The sequence below is a fragment of the Diprion similis genome, chromosome 6, assembly GCF_021155765.1.
Source record: "Diprion similis isolate iyDipSimi1 chromosome 6, iyDipSimi1.1, whole genome shotgun sequence".
In the NCBI taxonomy this organism is placed as follows: domain Eukaryota; kingdom Metazoa; phylum Arthropoda; class Insecta; order Hymenoptera; family Diprionidae; genus Diprion; species Diprion similis.
In genome coordinates, this window is record NC_060110.1 from 25,314,066 (window position 1) to 25,333,945 (window position 19,880).

A 19,880-nucleotide genomic window follows, 5' to 3' on the forward strand; every position below is an offset into this window, starting at 1 on the left:
TATTTGTCTACCGTGCTCGGTTACGAGTAAAAAAGCGGATAGATGTACCCGAGTATAATTGCGTTGCATACAATATATGAATTCGAATTGACCCGCCTGCGTGCATAACACTGTAGACGTGTATAAAGAGTGTAGCCACATGACGCGCGCGACTCCTTTTACAAACATTGGGTAAACGAGGCCAGATAGTTTGCGATAAGACAGGGCGCGCCTCAGTTTTACACGTCCAACGGTCAATATAATTATCAACGGGAAACGTATAATAAATCAAATATCACCAGCGTAAACTCGGCTATCGGTAACCTGGATGTGGCGCGTCCCCTCTATGGCCCACCTGTGTGACTTATATTGGTCTGCCTGCATGAGTGTATATTTATTCACGATACGAATATTCTCGTCATTTTCTAGGATTATGCCTATTCCACGTGACGAGTCTCTTTCAAAATTTGACCTACAATGCAAGTTGCGGGGATATTACCTGAAATTTGGCAGTTACGGAAGGTTTACGATGCCAGAGGGGGGGGGGGGGGGGAGTTTAGGATTGTAGTCGAGCTTACCGATCCTCTGATTTAAGGTACTTACTACTTCCACAACGTACGTACAGATCGCGAATTCCTAACGTTGGCTCAATCCAATTTCAGATTTATATTCCAATTAATATTTTTTCCAATACTTTTGTACGTTCAATATTTTAAATCCACACGTTATATGCGCTTTTACGTTCAACATTAATCTGAAGATACATTGCCAGGTTTGCCACATCGTACGTTCGGCATGGTTGACTCATTCATTTCCAAACAATTTTGTGTCTTCTTCTAATCTACCAGCACGCGCTTGTATGTGTAAGTCTTAAGCTAATCTAATCAGTCCGTGCAGGTAAGGTGACCGGACTTTGGAAATGCGACTTTTCCATTGTGAACCTATCGTTCATTGATTTCTTTTCTTGCTTTCGTATTATTTTTGCAAATGTCAAAATTATCTTTTCATTATTCAGATTTTTGGAGCTCCTGATTATCGTGTTTCTTTATTTTTCTCGTTTAAATGGCAAGATTTCATTCATTCTTTCCATACGTTTCGTCAAACTGAAGAAAACTTCACCGCATGTCAGTGTTAAGATTTGATAAGCTTTTATTTATAACTGACCTCAGTACAAATTGAAGCGTCGACCTAATAGAGCCTTACATAATTTGTAGAATTGTCCCAACGAAAGCCATGAGAGAGGCCTGCCGTAGTCTCACTTACTACTTGGGTGGCGTACTTTGCCAATGGCCCTGAGCAGATTGTCTCTTTAGGTCCTGCTATAAGGATTCGCTGCCTATTGTCTATTTTCAAATAGGTTTTAGACAAAACTCCTGCTATTGTTTTCTCGGCATGATAAATTCAATCGCGCATGATTGTAGAGACAATCCTTGGGCACTCGCAGGGTGTGGGGGGATGGGGGGGGGGGGGGGGGTGGACAGTAATTTCTCCTAGTCAATACCGTAGACTGCGTCGCCTGATCCCAGAAGCCTCCATCACGTTGAAGCCGACGCACTTTGCGTTTCGGTTGCGGCTGGATAGCACTAGATTCAAACTCGACTTCGCGAAAGATGTAAAAATGGCGTGGGTCAACCTACGACCAAATGAAGATCTGAACTCTTTCGAATGTACTACGGAAGCTTGGAACGCCTGAACGGCAAAACGTCCTTCATTTATAGAGGTGTAGCCGACTTCTTTTCTTGACGATTTCTTAGTTGCTTTGCAATATTCGTACTACACGTTATAAAGTAATTCAAAGTATATCGTGACTTTCCGAGTCCAATGATATCTCGTGGCTGGTTAAAGTCATTTCACACCGTTCGCCTTGCCGGAAACGACCAAGTCCGTCGAGTGTCGGAGAGGTCAAAGACTCAGTCGTAATTAGATAAGCGGAGAGGCACGCAGGATCACGCAGACCCGGGATGGACATGCGGCGTCGTCCGGGTCATGGGCAACGGCAACCAGTTTTTCCTTCCTTTTTCCCGCCGCGACACGATGAATAACCCATAGGGAGGACGCGAAGTGGAGGATAGATGCATGATGCGAGGTGCGCGGACGTCAGCGAGTTTCTCCTTTCCGTCTCTTGCCCTCTTTGCTCTCTCCACCCTCTCCACCCTCTCCACCCTCGTTGGCTCCTCTCCCGATGCGAGAGGCATATACACGGCCAAGTACGAACACGGCCGATGTAGGCATACGCGCATGCATTGCAGCTCAAGATCAATCCATCTTCTCAACTCTCTCGCATTGGTAGTTCCATCAGAAGGATTTCGCCCAATCGGGCTTCGAATCTGAATAAAATTCCACCTTCTTCTCCCACCTCGATCCGGGCCGAGTTTCCCCCTGGGATACAAGCGAAGCGAAGCGAACGATCGAGCAACGGTTTTATTTACCGCGCGATTCTCGCACAAACTGTAAATTATCATACACACCGTACCTCTACATGTATTAGAGAAGATGTTATTTTCATTTTAATTTCCGATTTTTGTCGGTTCCCCTTCTTCTTTCGTTTTGACTTTTTTTTAACGGCTGCATCCGCATTTACAGGGGACAGGGAGTTTCCCCCTCTCTCCTAGGGATACGGCCGGGGTGAAATGAGGAAGGGAACGCTGCGCAGCAACGAATTGATATTGTGTATTGCACTGCAGGCTTTCAAGGGGTTAGGCGAGGTTGGGCTAGGTTTCCTCAATTTCCAATCACAATGCCAGACGGCGTGCGCCGCTTCACCTACCCTCGCGCGACTCTCTCTCTCTCCCTCCCGCCCCCTCTTGGGTCCATCCATCTTTCTTTCTCTATTTTCATCTGTATATCTACCTAGCTATACCTATCTCTCTCGCGCCACTTTTCAAACCACACCTTCGTTTACGTTTACCTCTGGCCACCGTTCACTCTCTCCTCCTAGGCCCGTACGAGTTATTGTCTGCGCTTTCGAGCATCTGCGCCTGCTCGGCACGCACCCCGCACGCGTTGGATTTCTCTTTCTCGCACTCTCTCCCCCTCCCCCTCTGTCAGCCTGAAACTGACAAAACCATTGGACACATCCACCGCTTCATTGGATCGGCAACCTCCACCCTTCCTCAAACATTTTAAACTTTTCATTGTTATTATTGTGATTATCATAATTTTTTCTGAACCCCTCCATTTTTCTTTTTTCCCCTTCTTCTATCCTCTTTTTTTAGTATGGTTTACTTATTCGACGCTAGTTCGGAATGATATTATTCGCATAGGCCTGCGTAACCAGTAACAAAGCACAACGGAACATCCGACTTGTTCTAGCTGAATAATCGCATATACCTACTTATACCCTCTGTAGTATACGAAGTACGTCAGCCTGTATATATCGCTCATACTGTATACTTTTTTGTTCGTTTAATTCTTGCAAATCTTCTATTAATCCCGTGATGTCGCAGGTATGTTGAAAGTAAATATACCCGACACATGGATAACGAATCTTAGTCTCGATACCTCCGTTCTCCATTTTCTTGAATCCCTGCACATTCTCTATATACCAGCTCGTGCGCCTGCGTAAATTCAATTCAGACACTTCCAGTGACAATTATATCCAGTTCTTCTAGTTCGGTGACCAGTATCATTGATTTTTTTTTCGATTCAGGAGTCTGCCATCTATTCAGCCCTGATCACTTTCGCAAAGAGCCAGTGCACAAGACACGTTATCATACAGATCTGCGTGTACACCAGGGTGTGTCGTAGTATAGCAGATTATGGCATCTTAAGGAGAACTGATAAAACCCTACATCTATAATTGAAATGGTGTGTTTTCGACCTTGTTCTGAAATGGAAAACATCAAGTTACAATAGCCAGAATCCATTAACGTAAGGATACATTTACGGTGACTGAACCGATTACGTACGAGTGTACAACTGTACATGTATCATACAGAATACCTAATGTTCATTGTATGATACCTCTCACCTCCTATTTTAGCAACGGGGCAGACTATTTCGTATGCTGAGAAAGGTGATCATTGGCTAAAGCAATACAAATGTATCTAATGACGATGAGCAGGTACTGTAAATAAGCCAGTTTCCCGTGCCGCTTATATTCGTACGCAGGTACGGGCATAATATTCGAGAGGTCGCGGTGGTTAACCTTGAGTATAAATGCGACTCATTCGTCATTTCGACTCCGCCGTTGCAATGGAGAATATAATACGTAACCTTGTGTCCACGCGACCCCGGGGTGTGACCCCGACACCGGGTGCTCGGACTAGGTTTGTGCTTACGAGCCCACTGGGAAGGGGATGCGTAATTGCACCGGAGATTCCAAAATGGCGTTACCAAGCGCCAAGCGCGACCGACATGCAGATTGGTTGGTCGCAAGGGGTAGCACCGGGTTCTTTCCAGGGTCGGAGGGGCGGGCCGCGCAAGCGCAACCCTTCCAGGCCGGGGAGCGAGCCGGCGCCTTTTTATTATTCATGTTTTATTGGCTGCCTCGAGCGCGGAGAAGGTTGAAGGCATGTATACGCAGAGATATCCGTATACCGCAGGCGCATACCTGAAACCCAATGGCGCACAAACGAACAAAGTTTATTCCTGAACTCGTATAGGTAGGTATGCCACAATAAATATTTCATCGGCATTCGATTGAATTAAGTGCACTCGGAACCATGACAAATCGACGGAGACATCCCGATGCGATTCCAGTCGTCAAGTAGACGGATACTCGTACTCCTATACGCACGCTTACGTAGTTGTCAATGTTCTTGGCCGTACTACACCGTGGCGGTATGCGCATTGATCCATAGATGTTATTGGTCTGTATTATTATACGAGAGAGTCAACCCGCGTTGAAGCAACCGCATACATTACCACGAGTCACACGATTCTCGATGGTGGTGGCGGCAATTTCGATAATATTGGTCGCCTTGAGAATGGTGGTACTAAATACGGCGCATTTCGGAATATACGCAAAACCCTCGTTACTCCGATCTTTTGCCATTGATGGAGAAATTTTTATCCTTCGCTAAACGCGTGATTTTGAACTGTTTTTATAGGTGGGATCAACTGCAGTTGAACGTGATTAGCCATAAAATGCGCAAGACAATTGAAATATCTAAATTCTTGCAAATATCTTAAGCACTAATACTTGGATTCCACGCACTTAGTGCGGATTTATTCGTTGAATTTCAAAGGATAGTGTATTTGCAGCCATTTTTTGTGGCCGTCTGATTTGGTTTCTATAAAGTGTATCCGTGCGACGTAACTGATTGCGCCGGGCGCATCATTGATATTGTATACCTCGGTGTTTGCGCGAGATGCTTTTCGGAAAATTATGCTCTGCGAGTTGAGAATCGGCAGCGCCGTCATCCCAAAATAAAATCTACAGTTCTCAAGTTGATAACACTGAATGTGTGATGCTCTTTCTAAAAATGAATACCGACCGTTCACATTCCGCTTGATGAAGTAAGTTTTTGTACCTCAGCAACTAGTGGAGCACGCGAATTAATTCACTTCAAGTCTGTACAATGAATGTCGAATTGATCGAACATCAGACAAGTTGGAAGAACGAAAAGAAAGTTCGAAGAATCACTCCGTCCAATGGGATACTCAATTGCGTGCAGGGCATGCATTGTTAGTTCTACAAACAATTCTCAGATCTACCCCGTTTAAATACCAACCTGAATAAATATACCTATGCTGCACCTCTGCAACGACCTACCCATCTACCCTCACCTTCGGCCGACATAATTCAGGAAAAATAGTGCGGGGGGTCGGAAAGGTCGGAGTTGTATTGGAAAGGGGGGGGGGGGGGGGGGGGGGGGTTATTGATCGACTCTTTCCGCATGCTGTGCTACATGTGTACACGTGTGCATTAACCGCGGAGACGTCAGTGCCTGCACGAGCGATCTACACCGAAACAGAATCAGAATACGAACGAAGAGCTCTGGCAAGATGTAGCATCTGTATCGGGTATAATCTGATGCGAATAATTATCACGATTAGAAGCAGCCTACGGCCTTCTCTGTTTCAGCTGGAATCTCAAATTGAGGAAACATACCGAATACACGTCGGGAAAATATAGTTTCAGTGCTAAAAGCATTCGCAAGTATTTTGAAAAATGGATGTATGCACGCATGTGTGCTTGCGAAATTGTCTGCATCTAGATGATGTTCCGGTAACTCTGTTAAATGTTTTACAAGAGTAGAAGAAAAATAATAACGCGCGCTACAAATCACACAATGCTAATTCGAGGTTTATTTGACTATATTGGCAAGGTGCTTGCAGCATAATTGCAAAGCAGATTGCCCACAAGACAGCTCACTGTTCGATGAGAACTTGAAAATTGGGTCGGATCAAGTTTCAAGGAATGCAAATGGTGAGAAGAAGGAATTGAAAGGGAATCAGACCGTGAATATGAAATGGAAACTTTATTGGTACGGCGGGGTATTTTGACACTGTGAATCCTTGGAAAGCCACGTGTTAAACAGTTATGTAACCGTATTTCTGTCCTTTGCCACCTGTAACAAATCCTTGATCCGGGTACCGTTAAAGTCTTGACGGTCATTTTGCTAGCGGTCTTATAATAATATTTTAACAGCATAGAGTAGATCGGGATTTGAATAACAGTGCGAAGTGTGTATGAGGTAGGCTGGGGAGACCACAATTTACTTACGTCGGAGAGTGAGAAAGAGGAAATGTGCAAAGAAGCGAAGAGTAGAAATGGGAGTGGCGGAATAGTGTAAGGTGAAGCACGGAAGGGGGAAGATAGGGGGAGTGGGGAGCCCTCTATACTTCTATCGACTCTTCCCGCGTCCTAAACAGGATTCAATTTGGCCACTATCCGCTATCCGTGGTCCATCTTCAAAGAGAAGAGCCGACATAGTCTCTTACCGAGGGGTTTGCAGGATGGCAGAAGCCGGAGCACCTCCATCCCTCTCCCTGAGTCGTATCTTCTCTTTTCTGCAGCTTTCCAGCGAGCCCTCCGTTTCGTTCACTATTAATCTTATATCGTTCGCTTTATTCGCATCCCGCGCTCTGTGCCTTGCTCCGTCAGTTCTCTCTCTCTCTCTCCTTATCTCACTCTCTCTTCGCTCTCTTTTTGCTCAAAGTCCATGGAAATTTTGATTTTCTGTCTCCTCTCCTTTTCTCCTGCACTTCTTTTTACCATTGAGAACGAACGCAACGAAAAACTTGAAAAGCCAAAGGTAAAGTGTGTGTGCCTAGGTATGTTCGATAATTTCTTGCTCAAGAGACCGTGTCTTCTTCATATATTTCTAAGGTCTTTGAGTTAGGTGATAATAAAATATTAGAAAGATACTCGGATCAAATCTTGCAGATCCTGCAACGTGATAAATATGAGTCGCGTGTATGGAATTGGTACACGTTGTCAAAGATTTCGTTGATTATTTTGACGGTATGGATGGGGTAATGTATTGCATTGAATTTTTTACTCATCCGACCACAGCTCTTTGTTCATCGCACGTCCTGTTCTCGTAGCCGCGTGCATTGCCACAGTATGGCGGTGGTCAATTTTAGCCTTATGTGGATGTAGTCGATCCCCTCGGCTGTAGTATAGGACTACGTCTAGGTTCATTGTTTCTTTCGCCTGCAGGGTGAACTCAAGTTCTGCGGCAAATTGAGAGGGTAGAGTGGGAGAAGAGGGAGAAATAGGAACGATGCCTCGGATGGAGAGAGGGGTGGTATGCAAACACGACGAGATTAAAGGAACCAGTGGTCCGAATTTCGCCAACTACTTACGATCGAGAATCTTGCGACGGCCTACAGGCGGTCTCACGTTGCCTTACCAGAGTTATACAGCAGCAGCCTAAGCCCTTACTTGCATTCTTACAACTTAGGTATCTGCTTGCATATCTGATTGTTTTTCTCGTTTATTTCTTTTAACCGCCTTTCTTTCGTTTTCACTCATCTCCCTGCACTCTGTGTCAATTTAGTCTGTTTACAGCACTATTCCAAGTCTCCCGCGAATCTTAGCGAAGTGTTTCGTCTTTTGTCACGATCCTTCCTTGCTGTCGGTTGATTTTGATTCCTAAGGAACAAGTAATTGTGATAAATTGCTGAAACTTGCAAATCAGAGATTGCGCGATCAGAAGTACCGGGCATCTGCAGGAACTTGACGTTAGCAAAAAAATGCGAATACCGTTTTCGATTCTGTGAATTAAGTGCGGGCAGTAGTTGCCTGTGTATACATAGACAAAGGTACGGACTCCGGGCATTCGGCGATTTTTATCACTGTCAGGATAACAACGATTTACCTACCCCCTTGCATTCCGCCCTTTCTCCCTTTCTTCGTTTTTCGCGACTCTTTCTAAAGGAAGGTTTTCCTCCGCGGGGCACTGTAGCTCCCACCATCCCTCCCCGTTCCCGCCGCCCTTGATACGAGGGGAGGCAGCACCCCCGGCCACCTTGCGTTCGGGAGTATTTCACTTTAACGGCCCCCCGGGGGATTGGCTGACCCGTACGCTCCCTTGGTTGACCCTCCTCGCCACCATTTCGGCATAATGGAGCTTTACATTACTTATTCCCTTTTCATCTGTCCACGTTGGATATATCTGCCTATACCTACCTTCCTTTCTACCTACCTACCTATCTGCCTACTTAATCCACCTACTCACCTACCCATCGACCCACAGACCTATTTCTGCACGCATGGAAACTTTTAGTATCGTTCGCTCATGTGGTTTCAACACAGTTAGTGCTGCACGTCCGCTACATATTTTTTTCGAAAAGAATTCCTTCTGCGTTATTCAAGAAACCTAATCACTAAAATTTCATAGAATATTGGAGCTACCTAACGGTGATATGCTGCTTACGAATTTCGATAACCGGTGCAATCTTTGTTAACGTCTCATACACGGCATGAGAATATATTTGAGCAATTGAAAAAGTGCTATCTTGGTATTTGATTTTACATAGAATAATTTTATATTATATTAGGAAGCCAGATAAAATAATAAAAAAAAGTTCACCACGTTGAGAATCCTTATCCAGCACACAAGGAAACACGATTTGGATGGTAATTCGACTGTCTGTAAGGTTCAGGGTATCTCGCTGTTCGGAATTACCGAACACACGCGAGAAGTAATTATATTCTCTCTTCTTCCAGGACTTCACATCAGGGCAAGTGGAAAAAGTATTTGACGATGCTCCGGGTGGCAATGAAGATGTTCAAGTATACAGTACACGCAAATACACTCATACAGCGGATACATTGACGAAATGATTTTATAGGTCACCTACATTTTTGGACTCAGTGTTCTGAGTTACAATTTGGAAGAGGAAGTCTCGTACTTGCCGGTCATTCGGAGTGATTCATGAATTGTACTTCATTTTTACTTTTCATCACCCTTGGTCATATAAGAAAAGTAAAGATTTCGATCGAAAATCACTACTAATTTCAACGAATCTTTACGTTTTTGAACCTCTAGATTCCGGAAAACACGTTTTAAGAAAAATGTTGTTCTGGATGGATGAAATATACACTTATTCCTCTGTACTACTTTTTCTAAATAACCGATTATGTTTTTCCCAGTTTGGATATTTATCTTCAAGAAAAATTGTGAATTTTTTGTTTCTCGAAAATTTTTTTTCTAATTTTTCTTTCAAAACTTTTTCATTTGGCAACCAGGTCCCACCGGTGTCAGATTTTTGACTCAGCCGTTTTCGAGATCACCGCGAAAGTTTATCAGAGAGACCGACAGACTCTTTCCTTTTCATGGTGATGAAAAGTAAAAATACTGTTTTTCCCGCTTCTTAATGCAGTGGGCCTAAACAAATCGCAATGTATTTCAACTTGCTGGACCCGAAATTTATACGGCTCATTCCAGTTTCCCTCGAACTTCACCGACATTGCTTATTTGGTCATTCTGGGGCCGATGGCACGACGCTGAACCACGGAGGGTGGACGTCTGACAAAGTTACGGAAAAGTAAACCAGAAAAACAGTTTGCAATAAGAAGAAAATATGCAGACAAATTGCAAAATCCGCAATGCCTCAAGAATCCACTTGAAACGAAAACCTCGATTTGGAACACCTGTAGTCGATCGAGCGACGAGTAAACGTGATGTAAATATTCGCCTATCTACGCCAAAAGAACCCATTGACCTTGCCACAAACTAAAAGAATCCAGAGCCATTTCCAAAGATAGTAATTCCGAATAAAGATTTTTTTTTTCATCTACATAATTTTGGCATTAGCACCATTCGGCACTAAATTTGCTTTTCTTATGTCAATAATAGTTTTGAATAACAGACCGTGGTCAGAGCATACTTGCCCTGCGGTTGAATTCTGTCCCATTATTCGTAACTTCAAATATTTTCGCGAACGGAAACGATCATCTCGCAATCTCATAGCACGAGCAAATCTCTACGAGTACATGTAGAGCTATAGGTGAACAACTATATCATATGGTCCAAGGAGATTGGAAGCAGCCATTTCTCGATGATATTGATTAGCCGACGCCCTCAGTTAATGCCGGGTTCTTCTTTCTTTTGTCCCTCTTGCTCCCCACATCCCCTTTCACCCTCACCAAAGTTCTATTCTCGTCGCACCTTACCCTCTCGCTCTTCGACCCTCCCCCCTGTCTTTCTCACCCACTCTATCCTGTTCTCTCTCGAGAGATCCTGTAGTCTCAAACGCTTCTTTCTGACTGTCCTCCTTGATGGGACATCTTGAGCTAAATCATTCATCAAGCAAATGCCAGGACTAGTTTACTCCTTGTACACATTGGCGTAGAAAATGGACGAAAGAGAAAAGGAGCGCGATACTGGGTACCATAGAATTTACGGGGCACAGGGTTGCGAAAAATTTGAATGTATACATAGATAATTACAAAGACAAGTTTATTTCACTTTGGGAGACAGTCCCCTCAGAGTTGCACGTCCTGCACAAATTTGTAATTATTCTTATTATAACACAATGCTATTTCAAGAAAAAGAAATAATTATTTTGTCCAGCAAAAAAAAGAGAGTAACAAAGTGTGATTAAAGTGAAGAGCGAGATAGGCAAAAGAGAGGGGTGGGGTAGGCTTGAATTCACGGGAACCAAAGGGAGGGAGGTAATATATTTACGTGGAAGTAAATTTCCAAGCTTCTCAAATTCCAACGAGCTTTGATAAAGAACCGAAGCGAGTGCTCGTGAAGTGAGAAGACAGAGCTTTGTCCTGCCTAATTAGGTACTGTATCACAAATTTAGCTCCGGAAAAATATTGGGGCTAGAGTTTAGTTCGTACAGTGAGAGTGACCGATACGACAATTGTGATATCCTGGGGATGGTAGCTGCTTGTATAAGGGCGAGGCGCATTGTTCCCAGAACTTTGGGAAGGGAGGAAAGCTGGGAATACGGTAAAGCGGGAATATCTGCGTTGCAGGGTGGGCGAACGTAGCTAATTATGAGCTCGGGGGAGCACGGGAATGGCGGAAAGGGTCTAGGGTGAACTTACGGTGCAACGAGTCTCGCGTTTCGCAAAAGGGACGAGCGTTATTAATACGCCATCTGCAAACCACCCCTGACTTATAACGTTTTTCCTCATTTCTCTCATTTGCGTTAGTCATCAATATTGTCTCAAGCTCACCCCACTATGCAGGCCACGTATCCTACGTATTATTATATGTATAGACTATGGTATAGGGTCAAACTATACCCTGAGACCACGGTCAGGCTCTCCGTGGCCGTCCGATAAACCCCAGAGAGGGAAAGAGCGTGCGAGAGAGAGAGAGAGCGAGAGAGCGAGAGAGAGAGAGGGAGACTGAGAATGGGACAGAAGTGGACAGGGGCACTTTTCGACACACGCACGTAGTGTGCGTACGAAATGGACGTTGGACGGCTATATTGAGAACTCTCAAGCGCAACGTCGAATTTTCAAAATTCCTGATCATCGGAAACTGTTTGCGCTGCAAAATAAGAAAAATAAAAAAATCATTATTTTTGTGCCTAAATGAAATAAATTACTAGAAAAAAATTAATAATTAGTTCCGCTCGTTTCGATATGTTCAGGCAAAGTCTGGCTGGGAGACAACGAAGTGCCGTGGAGAACGGACAGTTCTTTCAAAAGGATGCCGAGCCTCGTATCTGCGGGTGGAGGTGGTGCGCCGCACCCGCTTCCTCTTCTGTCGCCACCCATAGCAGCTCCTGTTACCAGTCCTGATCTCGGAACGTCCGCAACGCTTCGTGCCAAGTTCGGGATTTCACCAGGTCAGAAAATATCAAATATATTACACTATAGGGACAAACTCCCAGGCTCTGCTGTTTTTCAGCTACTTACGGTTTTTGCGTGATTGACATCACTTATTCTTACATGTACCATAGAATTATAGTGATATCCCGATGAGTGGGAGGTCAGTTGAGAAAAACTGTGTACAATATTTTCTTTCATATCCACGTCCTGTTTTTCAAACCGTTACGTACACATAGGTACGTTTTTTCCTGAATCACTTAAAATATATTTACCTTACTGACTTTGACATCAAGATTTTTACGAAATCGATCGATAATACGTTAATTCTCACCTTGAGCCTCCGATCTAAGGAGGAAGTTTCGTGTTCGTTTAATTTCGTCGAACCATAACTGCTGAAAGTGGGTTTGCTTTGCACGTTTCAATTTGAACCCTAATGTCTGGGTCGGCATAGCGAGGGAAGTTGAGTCTTTCTTGAAAACTCCAGACGAACCACCAGACAGCCGGTTCACTTGGAGGCTAGGAGGAGCGAGAGGCTTGCTGCGGGTACCGCCAAGTCCTGAATTCCATCCCTATCTAAAGAACCGCGGGATTGGTCAAGTGGCACTCTTCGAAACGGCGTTTCCTCTCCCATGAAAAGCTCTTAAAGGGGGTGGGCGTCAGCCCCTGCTCTTTAAATAATGCAATAAGGGTGATGCAATTTCACCGACCATCCGGAGAACCCCCACTTCACTCTTCGCACCTATCGATAAATCGTTTTCCTTTGAAGAGCAAATTGCTAAGCTGGGAAAAAATTTCAGGTATACGGCTTTTGCATGAAAATTATTCAAGAAATCCGATTTCAGGTATGAATTTGAGAAGAGCATCTCAATTGTGTGCATAGAATACTTCCCGCTAGTGCGGTGAGTGAGAAACACTTGCGTCGTGCGGCACAATGTACACCTAGCGGTGAAATAAAATTCACTCCCTACCCGTGTAGACTATCCGTCGGAAAAGAATCGTTTTTCTCTCCCTCGAGTATTAAAATTCCGTTTATTTAGCCACCTAGAGTGAATTGTTTTATCGCCAGAAAGACATTCCCCGCCCTCGTTCGTCACAGCGTCCCTCGATTTCAATATAGACGCGCTACTCCGATGATTCGCCATAGAAAAAAAATCGTGCTCGAAATGCAACGATGTTTTTGAAGCTGAACGATACAGTTTTTTCATAAGATCCTTGTCACTGTAACGAGAGTCTGCAAGCGGAAAAGAATTTCCATCATCATTGTAAATATCTCGAGAGAATGAGGGAAAAAGATCGAGCCTGTAGGGGAGATAGTATATCCCGTGCGTATACATGCAAAATATTTTACAATACTGATCGATCTCGGGATGAAACGGGACATCGGGAATCAGCTACGTACCAGTCGACGTATGTGTACGTATCTATCGACCGTACCTACATGCCGGGACTTGGTTGCGTAGGGATGGGGCTTCTAAATTTCACCGCGGCTACTCAAAGCAATGTTTGACGTGGAAATGTCGAACGATGCATTAAACATGGCTGAGACAGGACGGGTAGACAAGGGATTGTCAGGGTAGAGCTGGCGAGGTTGCCCTTTGCCATTCGGTCCGGTTCGGCCGTTCGACGATCGGAAGAATCTGCAGACCGCAAACGGAGCTCCTAGCCGTCTTCTTGTGCGCCTACGTATTTCCTCTATACGGGTGTGCGTACCTCTGCGCGGTGCGACGACGCTTCAATATTTATTCAACCGAAATGAAAAAGATAATGTATCCACCCCTCACCCCGAAGGTACAAAATTACATTTCAAGGCAAGGTATTCCATTTCAGGAACAGTTTATTCCGAAAGCTGGTGGCACGGGACGTGATGTTCCTGGATATTCAGTGGAAGGATCTTCGTTTTTTCCGGGATGCCATTAAAATCAGATCTCTTTAATTACAATAGTTGTACGCTGTAGGTATTATTATATCGAGGGCAGAAAGAAGGCAACTACGAGTAAAATTGCTTTCCGCTCGCCAAGTTTGTGATTTTCTCTTTGTTCCGATCACTTTCAAAATTTGCCCCTTTGTAGATGTGAAGCGCGGGTAAAATCATCGTTTTCATGCGCACCCGCAAGTGGTCGGACGGACAACTTTGCGCTCGCTTTACCCGGAATGCAAACTGTCGCAGTTTCGCACCCGCTCTACATGCGCCAAAACACGTTTCTTCGAGGCAGGTTGGACAAAGAGGGTAATTTTATACGGTCTGCTATGATAGAGCGTTTGCGTAATCTTTTGACAAAATATACGTAAGACCCGGCTTGACCTTAATTATAGCAAAGAATAAGGTACCGTTGTGCAGTGGATGTGACGTTTCTAATAAATATTTTCGACATCTACGAAGCCACGCGAATGTCAGAGAAAAGAATAAAAAATGAAGAAAAAATTGAGAGAGAGAAGTAGGGAGCAAGCCGACGAATTTACACGTAGCCAGTGTGCTGGCGATATTTTATCACCGGGACCCCTTGGCCCTCCTTCGAATCTCGTAAAATTGATGTTTAGCAACATATTGATATCAGCCTGTTCCTCGCGCGGCAGTCGACTCACCCTAGAGGGGAACTTGCCGTTTTTCACGACAACCGTGTGGCACTTTCTCTTTTCATCTCTTCTCTTTATCTTGCTCTCTTCCTCCCCCTCTCCCCTTTCCCCTCCTCGCTCTTACTTTTTAGCGTATTTTATTCTTGTTTTTCGTTTTTCTACGCAAAAAATCATTGATCCAAATCTATGAAAACAAGAGTCCAAACGGTAATTCATTCGAGAGGCTACTGTGTTAAGTAGACACAACCCTCGACTTCTTTTCACACCTCTACATACGGTTATAAGTAAAAGTCACATTGAGAATAACTGACTAATGCTATCGGGCTTGGTGCGCACAATAGAAAGTTGAAAAGGGTGGGACTGAGAAATATTGGCAGGCGCAGATTCGAACTATTATTACCCGTTGTAAAACACGTCGTAACATTTGGCCGAGGGCTGCTTCGTTTGTCTTCACCCGGAAAGTCTGCCAGCTAGCTGTGACACCCTACGGATCACGAATAAGGTACACACACACACACACACACACACGCGCTGTATCACTTATGCCTTCGAATAAGATCGGCGAATAAGGTCGGGAGTAAACTGCACGAAGAGGCCAAAGAGCAGATCTACACAGATAAAATATCAAGAGACCTGATCTTGCGGCTAAAATTGAATTTTGATTCAGATATTTACATCATATATATATATATATATATATATATATATATATATATATATATATATATATATATATATATGATATATGCGCGTGTGTGTGTGTATCGCACCCGCAGTTACCATGATCAGTTATTACCCTCTCATCGCTACTCATGAAACATATTTGATGATAATATGTATTTGTGAAACAAATCACTATTATTAATATTTATACTTTCATAATGTACCCAGGTTTACGTAATAATTAATGCACATAAATATTCAAGCAAGAAATTCTGACGGTCATCTATTTAATTTATCAATTGCTATAAATTCCAATCAATCTCTGTTTTATGAGCCATTTATTCATCCATTTCTCTCTCATTCATACACATATTTAATCCCCAACATATAACGATTCTACGGTAGTAAAAAGTTGATTCATTAATTTCGCATATTTTGAAATTGTTTTTTTATGTTTTTTTCTGTACTTGTTGAGTTTGTTTTTCAAAGTCAGTGTCTCTCTACTCATTCACAATTTTATTTAAGATTACAAAAATTTTAAACGTATCTTCAGTGTTCCGTGGAATTTATTATACACCTTGTCCATGGCATCTCGTCGTCGTTAAACGTAGCTGTTGAATAATATTCTTCATCTTCAGTGGCTATTCGTTGTCTTCACCGAACTTTTCATTACGATGTTTTTATCGAAATTTTCACTTCTTAAAGATAAGTTGTCTGATGAACTTTTATAATTTAAACTGATTCTCCGAAAGTGCGTACAAACACGTTAACAAAGTGTGTTTAACATGCCGTGCTCCCGAGACAGGTACCAAGCGAAAGACTGCTTTTCGTTCCTCGAGAAGGCGGAATGAATTATCCGAAGGTGCACACACCGCGTAATTGACACTAACAATAAGAGTCAAATGTCACCTCGATGTTGTTTTGAATTTATGCGGGCATATTTGAATCGTTACGCATGATTCTATTCGTGTTTAAAAATAATTTACGGGCCGAGTGTCGTACAAAAGGACACCAACTCCTCAATACAATTAAAACACTATTCAGCCAATATAAGGTACCGACAAAAGTCTCGACGAACTGGACGCGTCGTACGATCTTCAACCAAGATGGGCAGAAGTTTTGCGGTATCGGCGTTTTAAATTAAGATATTTGATGACCCGATGTACTCCGAAAACATTGTACTTTCTCAACAAGCAGGATATATAATGTAAATAATAGTGAAGGTTGAAGTAACTCTTGTTACGTCGTATTGCCTGATTCTATGTGTATCTTCGAGATTGAATGATGAAGCATATAATTGAATATTAAAAATATACGAATAAGTGAAAGGTAAAAGTGTTTAAAAATAAGATTAAAAATGACAGTATACTTACGAATACGAAGAGGATGGAAATAAAGTAGGAAGAGCAGGTACGAGGGCTGCTCGTTCGCCGAGCTGCTGACCTCAGAACTCACCTCAATTTGCGTATACGCCGCTGTCCGCCCTATCTAAAATTATGATCTCAAGAGCCACGCTAGTGAAGCTTGAGTGCACGCTGGCCTGGCGATGCTTGAACCGCGGCCTTACAGGTATATCGGCCGTGCCGGAGCCCTGCCGACTGTCGGCTGCATAATCGATTAATTAAAGGAAATTACTTGTTAGAAAGGCGGTTGATCGGTAATTCCACCCCTTGGCAATTCTACATTGAACTTGGCGAATATCCCGTCAGCTATGCGACTCTCATTCCCGTTTCCCCGACTTCAAAATTACCTCACAAGTACCGTCCGCAGCTTTTCCTGTCACCTCCTGCCATGCGTATTTGTTATTCGCGCGACGAGTCAAAATACTTGAAGCGAAAGAGAAGCGATGACCCGCTCCTTAACTCGTGTGGGTAATTCCCTACTTTCCTGCCATCGCCCCCGCCGCCGTTCCCTCAGTTTCTCCCTCTCATCCCCCTCATCGCCCCTCGACCAAGTCCCTCGGGCAATCTTTTCAATTTAAAGTCAAGTATTACACGGGTTGTATTACGTTATGGTGTATACATAGAAGGGCGGTACCTCCTATAAACGACGCTCAAAGCAGACCTCGATCACGCCTCTTAACCTCTGACCTCCTCATCCTCTCGCTTTTCCTTTGTCGCCTCCCGTTCTCTTCCCGCAGCCGCGACTCTGACCATCGCCGAGGTGGTCACACGTGAATCTGCAAACTGTTAAATGCAATCTTTTGAAATCACGCGGATAATTCCGGCAATCGCAGAATATCTGATCCCGATATCTGATCTGAAATATTTTCTTCTTCCAAATGTCCTTCCCCCCCCCCCCCGCCATCCCCCTCTCTCTCTGACCTAATTTCAATATCATATCCACTGAGCGTGTGCGATCTTTTACTGAATTTCAACCCGTTCCGATTGTCATGGGTATCATTTGCATGTTAGCCTTACGCGCCGAGTAGTATTCTCCGTTCACGTTTCGAGCGTTCGCGTTTAGATGCCGAAGGTTGCAACGGTAAATTAACGCTACGAAAGTTCAATACGCAGACTGCTCGCAGCTGCAGATGGTTCTCGACTACAACTGCTGCAGTCGTATCGCTTCCCGATCCACCGCCCCTCGGCTTATCCTCTCCACCCCCCCTTCCTTCAAGGACGCGATAATATTACTTCGAAATAGTTGATTTCCCTTTTAGCATAGTTTTCACGGAAGATGGGGAGACGAGGGATCCGGGGAACGCTCGGATGATCGTGTGCCGAGGGATTGGGGATCCGGCCACCCGGCGACAGTGAAGCTGGTCTAGCTGGCGCTGACCGATGGTCGGCATGGCCATCTGCCGGTATGCCTTCATACTGACCAGCCCCCATAGGGAATTCTCCTCTCGTGTCAGCCACGTGCAGATCCCGCTGCCCCCCACCCCTCAATCAATAACCGATTGAACACCCCCGCCTCTCCAGCCTCTCCGTCTTCCGGCCCCCAACACCACGATATACCTATACTTCCGAGTTGACCGCGAGCTCGGGACTGTAGGAATTGGAAAACGAAGATCAACGTTATGCTAATCTGAGGAATTTGAAAGTACAGGAGAATACCGCAGCGGTACCGACGGGTTACTATTCTCCGAAAGCGTTTCGTCGCGAGAAGTTTGTGCGAAGGCTTAAGTAAATGGTCGGTAATTTTGGTAACGACGAATAGGTATACCACGAATTTCGCCGTCCAGAAAAACGGCGAATGTCGTCAGGATTTCTCGATTCCAATTTTCAAGGAAGGTAGTACTCTGTTGGATTCTACCAGGTCTTCAAATTCAGTTTGAACCACCAAGTTTCCAACAAAAGAGTAGATTTCTCTTAGTTCGTGCGATAAATTACTTTTACTACTTTTGAAAATAACAAACACTCTCCATAATAGTACTCTGCAATTTTCGTATCCAACTGCTTTTTGGTAGATATTCCTCCGAGTTTCTCCCCGAAAGTAACAAAATTTCAACGGATCGGTAGTCTAGTAACCGTGTGCATTGGAAAAAAATTAGGAGATATTGCATACACTCTTAACTTGGCTGATCCTGCTGAAAGCAAATTACACAAGTTCCACGGCCTCGTGTGGAAAGCCGAATCGAAAAATGCATAATCTGCTTTAGAGTTATTACTTGAATAAAAAATGAGTATTGTTTACAAAACGGTGACGACTCAAGCTTTATTTTGACGTCAACTACTATACGGCTAACTCCCATCGATTGACTTTTATGGGGAAGGTGAAGATTTGAGCTTTGTTCGAGTATACGTTGACCTCTGGCACATCTCGTTTCTAACATATGAATAGTACGGAATTGTGGAAAGTCTCGGTACTTGAACTTTACAATTTGAATCTCTAGAAATTCTGATGTGATACGCAATTTTTATTGCAACAGACTTTTTGATCATGCCGAAGCCTTTTAAAAAAATCTGCGTTTTGTCAAGGCAAGTTGAAAAATATTTTTATCGTGCAGTGCAATTGGTATGGACTATCAGTTTGTAGCTCCGAAAAAATTATCGTTTCCAATTTTTGATACTTGATTATTTTGTGCTTGATTTATAGAATCCAGTTCCATCGTGATCCCAGGGGGACGGGGATCAGCCATCTGACTTGTTTTCAGAAACACGAAACGGCATTCAGAATAAAAATTACCATTTTCCCGTCGTTGATTTTTTTACTACTTTTACCACCCCTCCCAAACAGCGGAGCGATGCTTACAGTGAGGATTAAAGTCATTAAAAAAATTTACCTTGCCTGTGCGAAGTCAGTATTGCCCGGGCCAAATAAATGAAAAGAACATAATTTAAAAATGTCTACCTGGAGGCAGGTTAGCCAATTTCAGAACTATTCGTAAAGCATTCTATAACAGGGAGATGAAGGCGGGACGAACCCATCCAAGAGAAGAAAGGACACGCGGTGAAGAAAACGGTCAAATAGAGAACAGGGAAACTCGGGGACTAGCTACGCTTGGGTCAGATTTTGTTGGTGAAACATT

General features: G+C 43.8%; 1 protein-coding gene across 1 annotated transcript in view; it reads left to right on the forward strand.

Moving 5' to 3' along the window:
* LOC124407149 overlaps window positions 1–19,880 on the forward strand; it is a 102,473-nt gene that overhangs the window by 39,741 nt on the left and 42,852 nt on the right. The window contains exon 3 of the mRNA XM_046883003.1: window positions 11,989–12,186. Within this exon, the coding sequence (XP_046738959.1) occupies window positions 11,989–12,186 (198 nt within the window). The remainder of the gene's footprint in view (window positions 1–11,988; window positions 12,187–19,880) is intronic.